The sequence below is a fragment of the Opisthorchis viverrini genome (assembly GCF_000715545.1).
Source record: "Opisthorchis viverrini unplaced genomic scaffold opera_v5_468, whole genome shotgun sequence".
Taxonomy (NCBI): Eukaryota; Metazoa; Platyhelminthes; class Trematoda; order Opisthorchiida; family Opisthorchiidae; genus Opisthorchis; species Opisthorchis viverrini.
Genome location: NW_008752132.1, coordinates 279,233 through 286,572, shown reverse-complemented (window position 1 = coordinate 286,572; position 7,340 = coordinate 279,233). Strand labels below are relative to the sequence as shown.

General features: G+C 44.1%; 1 protein-coding gene across 1 annotated transcript; it reads right to left on the bottom strand.

The window, feature by feature from the left end:
- Positions 1 to 905: 905 nt before the first annotated feature.
- T265_11289 (hypothetical protein) lies at positions 906 to 6,961 on the bottom strand (the record flags this gene model as incomplete). Its single annotated transcript, XM_009177905.1, has 2 exons — positions 906 to 1,677; positions 6,580 to 6,961. 2 exons carry the CDS (start codon positions 6,892 to 6,894, stop codon positions 1,201 to 1,203), a joined length of 792 nt encoding a protein of 263 aa, XP_009176169.1.
- Between the last annotated feature and the right edge of the window lie 379 nt (positions 6,962 to 7,340).

Below are 7,340 nucleotides of genomic sequence, written 5' to 3'. Positions count from 1 at the left end.
TTTCACTCCAACATCCCACATTTAAATCAGGCTGGATAACAGCGGTGAAAAATCGTACTGAATAACAACTTGATTGGCTACATTCAACGTGCTGCCATCACACTGCGAAACATGAAACAAAGCGGACGTTTGGGCACTTGATGATTGGCTTTTCCATAAGGGGGCTCTCAGCTAAACATCTTGAAGGAAGGAATACTCAGAGCGATTATGATTAGGCCCTCCCTTCATAAAAACCGCATTCGGGAGGGGGGAACAAGTTTTTTTCGATACACAAGTCCTCGATGCTAAACGAAACGAAACTAAACAAACAGAAACCACTAACTCCACACTAAGACAGAATAAGAAAAATTATGAATAGCTGAGAGTTTCATTGCTCATATTTACTCCCACTCCATTCACTAGCTGATGCAAAGTAGACCTTGTTCAACCGTACTAAACAAGAAAAGACGCCAGCTACTGAACGCCTTGTTTTGATACCTACTCTATGAAATTGTCTGCCTCAAGTCGAAAATATCAAGCAAAGCAGGACATGACGATTGAACGATGTCAAACGTATACTCTGTACAGTACTATGTTGATTAAAAAGCGGAACTGGTAATAGTGGTTCGGAAAATATCCACAGATGGATAAGTGGTTTTTTTGATGTGGAGGAAGGCGCTTACAATTTTACATACGAGTCCCCCAAAAAAGTTGGGATATCTGTTTGAAGGTAGTGGCTGAGCTCGTAGTTAGTACATTACACTCGACGGGTTAGCAACGGAATACTTTATCCTGTTTTGTGAAAATGCCCCACCTAGGAAGTACCTCGAAGAGGGAAACAGCATAAGTGCCCCTTAATTGTGTTTCTTATGACGGATCAGTAAGGTACGGAAAAGCTTTCGTGAGTATGTAGGCATTATACATTACCGAACTCGGATGCCCGTAATTAAACAATAACAGGAAGCACCAACACAGAAATAGTATCTTTCGTTGATGAAACAAACTCCAGTACAAGAACGAATCTAAGCACTGAACACTGGTTGGAAAAACAGAGTAAAGGTACGGAGATCAGATGTGACGAGTTTGTGGGCAAAACTTAACCATCCCGCACTTGACGATGATGTATGATAGGCAGAATCAACAGTGAAAACAAGAGGTGCGAATCGTGGACAAAAGAAGGTACAAAACAAGAATACATTGAGCCAGCAAATCTGGGTAACGTTAGTGGAGCCAGAGGTTATAAACTAGAAGCGCAAGAAGAAGCAGAAGCAGTGCGGGTAGACCCCACTGCAAAATCTTGCTGGATCTTCGCTCTAGACGGATAAGCCGACGCAGTTCCCTGTACTCGTTGACGTGTGGAAAGGGACTGTCGGGGACTGGGAGTTGTAAGAACCGACACAGTGGTTCCCAACCTTTGCTGATATCGTATACCAACAGTTTGTCCGCAGGAACATCTCGTTTTACACGTTCAGTCCACGCGACGAAGCCATTCAACATTGCATTATCGTCACTGAAATCCATATTCTCACCAAAAACCCGCCGCCAACTATTCAAGTACAACTCATGTAACGGCTTCATACCCAAGACGCTCCGCAGAAAGTAGAAAGACCAAGGCCGATTAGCTAGCAGATCGCGAGGTAGAATAGTTGACCTGCATCCAGCAAGCCAAATTTCCGGGTCACGGACTGTTACGATAACCTGAGGGGAAAAAAGAAAATAATGTGATACGGCAAAAAATGTCGGGATGCACAAGGACGTTCTGAGGGAAGTGAAAAAAACAAGGTTCCATTCATCCTCTTCTGCTGCAAAACGCTAGTCACACTGCTGCTCAGCCAAACGATATCTTAGCGGTATAGCGTTCTGTTACTATCAAGAGAATAGTGCGTCCAAAACATCATGAGAAGCGCACTTCTAACGATTTCCAAAAAGAATGAAACACTAGTGCATAGACTGATTTCAGTTCAGCTCAATTCAGTTTTTCAGCCCACAGCTCGTGCACCAGATTGCAGTGGTTCCTGCTGCTTCGTTCACCAAGGATAAGAGGAATAAGGAAATGAGAGCCACATATTGCAGGAAGTGGCCCAATCTGCGTTCTGACAATAAATGGACCCAATGTAAAGTACGGCGGGAAGTGGTAGCTATGCCGGGAAGGCGATTGCTTTCATGCAATACCGCTGTCGGTTGCGTGGCGGAGCCATATCCATCAGATTCGCGAACCATTCCGCAGTCCCCATCCGAGGAGACGGCAGTTACCAACGCGGTTTGAATGACTCGTAGACTTTCGTGCTTTGTTGTCAAGTCATGGACTGACCGCCTGTCAGCCGTCTTCATCCGATGCAAGGCTGGGTGAAGAGAGCTTTAAGACTCAGGTGGCCTTCTGACCCACGAAGTATGTGGTCTAACCGGTGTAATGTGACGGGTCAATCTATCGAGGGAGAGTGAACTTTCCCGAAAACCAATGGCGTACTTCAGCATTACTGACCCGATACCCCCACCAGACCTCCTCAACGCTTCGGAGCCACCGATGGCCAAACAATCCAGTACCGTTCTATCGGGAGCTTTTGACGACGTACTCAGACATTCGTCCTAAGGCCATTAGTAGGTCACCTCTTGCTATTTTTATTCGGGAGACGAATAACAGTTTGAACAAATCCTCTTCACCTCTGTTTCGGATAAACTACGAAGTCAGCGTCAAAGTAACAGATGTTTGCACTTTTTGAACACCCGCTAAACTAACATGTCCCAAAGACTGCCAATCGAGTAGAATTAAAGAAGTTCAAAATCTCACCACAAGCCAGCCATAGACGGGGTAAAATATTCCATCCGCCAGCATTTGTGAAAATGAGTGGTAACAGTAAGTTCCAGTGTCGGGACAGGGATAAGAGTATTGACCGTTCAGTACTGATAAATCACTTATTCCACGGGGTGAAAAGCATTCGAATTCTCACATTCAAAAAGCAACTCTTTGATTCAACGCAATGGCAGGGAAGAAGGGCATTCAGTCTTGACAGACAAATTTAATGTCACCATTATTGGAGTAAACTGGAGTCTGCAAGAGTCGTATCACTAAAGATAAAAAAAATTCTGTATGCAGAAACCAAGCGAATGGAAGAACATTATTTGTTTATCGTTAGTGAAAATAACCATAATTTTTGCCGACAGTCCAGAAATTCAGTGGAGAACCTGTTTTCTACCCCCTTGCAGTTTTGGTTGTTTCCCGACCCAGTCACTTCCAAAGTTCGATGCCTTCTTACGATTACGCCCTGATGAGTCACTTCAAAAGGTCAACTCGTACACTACACCCTGAAGGTTGAGCGTTGTGAGCATGCAACTGCGCCTTGCATGCAAAGCCACACTCGGAAAGACGTGAATCGTCTAATATTCACTGCCTGTATACAGGTATTTAGCAGTACAGCCATTGCTGACCAGCACATCTGTCTCGAATACCAACCACGGAGCAGAAGCGATTCGGTAATTGGGTCTCCGAAAGATGACAGATGCTGGTGCCTTTCGCGTAAGCTTCAGGCAGCCGCCGATGACATAGTGCCAGATATAACCATAATGAGAGAATTGTTACAATGCGACAAACAGTATGGAGCAAAAGATTCTTGAATCTGCAAGAGGCGACGTGCTTCTCCATCCATGTTGTTATCGGGAACTTCAGTCACATGGTTCTGGTAGGAAACAAGGATCTGGCACTCATTTGGGGCGCGAAGTAGCTTACCTTCCGCTACTTTCGGGGTCTGATTGGAACTCAGGGAATATGTCGATCTACCTGTCTACATTCACAGTGACTCCTCACGTCCACGTATTTCTATTCAGTTTTCATATTTACTTGCCACGCGGAAATATAAATAGTTTATTGTAGGAAACTGTTTTACGACTATTCGTCTAACCCAACCTAGTTACCAGGGTTGGATTTTACTCCTAAATACAGATTACTACTTAACCCGACGAGTGAAAATTAGGGAGTACATACGCAGGTGTTCTGTGAATCAACCAACAGTATTACTTCATTTGTGCCCTTTATATTGTATTTAGTTCCAGATGGTCGGGTTCTCCGGTAAGGTAATCTAACAGTTTCCCAACGAGGAGAAAAACAACATCAACATCTCTATGCTTAGTGACAAAATGGAGTCATCTGAGATCAATTTCCACTCGTATGTGGGTCGTATATGTTAAATAGCCGTTCAGCTGTAAAAGTCTTTCGGTGCCTAGCTGCGACATCACACGAAGGAAGAACGAGAGTTGACACGCGGTCAGGTTACCCAAGCCTAGACAAAAGCAGTTGCGAAATCGGGTACGGGTTTGAACCAGGGACATACAGTCCCTAAGTTCGCGCCACAACCAATGAGCTACCTCGAGTTCACATGTCCTAACACAAAGGATTATCTGACAGAGGTCAATATTTTGTATTGGATACGTACAGATGGCTCACTGAGATAGGTATGTTGACGTTTCCTATCATCCTCATTCCATTCTAGATCTATCCAACATATAAGACATTATGTTTCCGTAGATAGTTTGAACTGCACAACACTTCAGTAGACGTTTTATCGAATCACCCATCGGCTTTTGAGGAAAATAAAGTTCCTTGCGGATAGGTAAACAATGAAACACACTGGCCACTACGTACGGCAGTGAAGCATCGGTGTTGAACACTGATTTCATGTTGTCGATTATGATGATGATGATTATGATAATGACTGGCCACTACATATTTCCAAATGAGTATTGAAAGGTCCAAACATCAGTTAAGGATGGGGCCCTTTTTACCCACTCTGATCGTAAAAATCCAGACCAAAACCACTTGCTTGTTGAAGCTAAGCGACCATTTATTCCCATTAGGCTTTTCAATGAATTAAAACTATCCAACCTTGAATACTATTCAGTCCGCTTCAAACAAGCGAACAGCAAAACTGGATGGGAGCGGACCCAATCCCACAATTTTAGACGAACCAATCTGTGTGGCGGAAAATCGATCCACCTGGGCAGCTAGACCACGGGGTTAGAGTGACAAGGATAACTTATCTCAACCTTAGAAATCTATGGTTCAGGGCGTGGGCATGTTTGTTTGTCAGAGGGACAGTGCACAGTGGGCTTGTTCCGACTATCAGGACGACAAAGGTTGCCAAAACGGGCAAGGTAAATCTTTTAATGGCTGAATATTGATGTCCCGAAATTGTTAAGATACGCCAGTCTTTACGAGAAATTACCCACGACAAAGGTGAGAACAATGCAAGTTACGCTGTTTAGACAACATTGATTCGTACATTAGAAAGCCTAATCCACAGGAAGCTTTTCAGTCCACAAAATCCAGATAGACGACTTTCGGCTTAGAAAAAGTATAGGAATCCCGATCAGTAAGTCGATTCTACCAATTTCTCCTTTTCTGTACGGGGTCCACGAAAGGTGGCGTATTAAGTCTATTAAAGTTGAAAGATGTGGCTCAGTCTCCGATTCCGAAACTATAGACACTGATTCCTCTTAGAACACACAACCAGGCAAGAAAACATACCTTACAAGATGTTGGTTTATCTTTTGCTTCCGTCGGTCTACAGAATATCTCGCCCTGAAACAAAGTGTTGGGATCTTTTCAACATGGGTCATAGGTTGAGGGTAATTTTCCAGTGTGTTGTAACAACATTCAAAATTTTTGTCAGCTAGCCTCCATCTGAATGGAAGGGGTGCAGTCACAACGGTCCTATCAGGGCCTGTGCTAGTCCAACCACATTCACACTTGAGCCTAACCGACAGGCTAACATAACCTACAGAGAGAGCGCCCGCGTGTACAGAAAGTCTTGCTGTCAACCTGTGTTGAAACCGTTCCAGTTTGTCTATATACCCCAGATCTATAGTCATCGTAGTAACTGATTGTGCATTCGGACGGTGTGATCTGAACTGACTTGACATGATGCAACAACTGTTGCTTGAACAGCTTGCATGTGATAACCAGAAACAGGATTTTGACGCATGGCAAAGCCGTTCTAATTAACCAGAAACGCTCTCGATGTTTAACACACCACTACACATTCCTACAATCCAACCCTACTCCATCAAATCCCAAAGCCTCTATACGCTTGAGAAACGCTGGATTACATCTGATTTCCTTTTCTGCTCCATCACCAGTGAAGGAAACTGTGGGAAGTGAAACAGCGGCCATTTAAGTGAAGAGTTTGCGGAAGAAAAAACGGATTGGCTGACGAATGCCGGAGTATAATAACTAGTGTACCATCGCCACTACCTCCTCATTAGAAAGAAACACTAGCATCTGCAGAACGCTTAGAATGGGATTCGTCGGAGTGCCCCCGGTGGTACTAATTTGAAACCAAAGTTCATGGATATGTACTGGACTGGCCTGAACTGGGGGTGTTTCGCTCTAGTGAAGTTTATTGAGTCTGTTAATGTACCTAACAATACGAAGCTGCCTGTTGTACATTAATACGTCCAGCAGTTCAGATGAAACCACAAGGTCCTGTTGGGTGTTACGTCCCCTGTCCTCCTCTGTACTGTAAAAGCTAGAGCAAATAAGGAAATCGTCATAGATGTGCTGCAAACAGACAGAAGAAATGTACGGTTATCAGGTTTGACAGGACGTACTTTTGCATTTGGGAAAACTTCCAAGAGTTCCTTGTAATATACACAAACTGGATGGTCAACCGCTGCCCGATAACCTTTGAAAAAGTCTTTGCACAAGGCTACGTCGAACTTTGAATCTTTTGACTGCTTCAAGCGTTGCTCCATATCCAGCCATTTAGGGACATCTCGATGCCGACGGCTAAACAGGTCCTTTAGGTGGTAACACGGTTTGTCATAAAGAAGTTCAAGGGCGAGTTTCAAACTGTTTGTTCCGGTTCTCCCAAGACCGGCTCCAATTACCAAAAGATCCTCGCATTCCCCATTAGATTGGCTCATCTGGTAGGCTGACTGAAAAAAATCGGTCCAAATCCTCCGGGGTCTCCGAAATAACCGCAAATTACAGCTATGAAACAGAAAAGGGGGTTCAGGTCAATCTCGCCATGCATAAACTGAGAATGCAAACAGATAATCACTACACAGCTGAAGAACTACGAAAAGACAAAACAATGACCTGGGTGCACTCGTTATCCGACGAAAATTGATAGACCGCTGGCTAGAAACCCGAACTATATCGTAAGAGGAATAAAAGAGACGGTGAAAAAATCACTGAACCGGGCAGTAGTAAACATGAGACTAAATGCTGGTTGGAAGGACAGAAGTGAACGAATACAGAGTAATGAGGAGTACGTATTAAACAACAACACAGTCTGAGATTGTGAGTAAAAGCACCTCGGTATGGTACGGCATGTGTGGGGGGAAAGAAACGTAGAATCCCCCCCCCC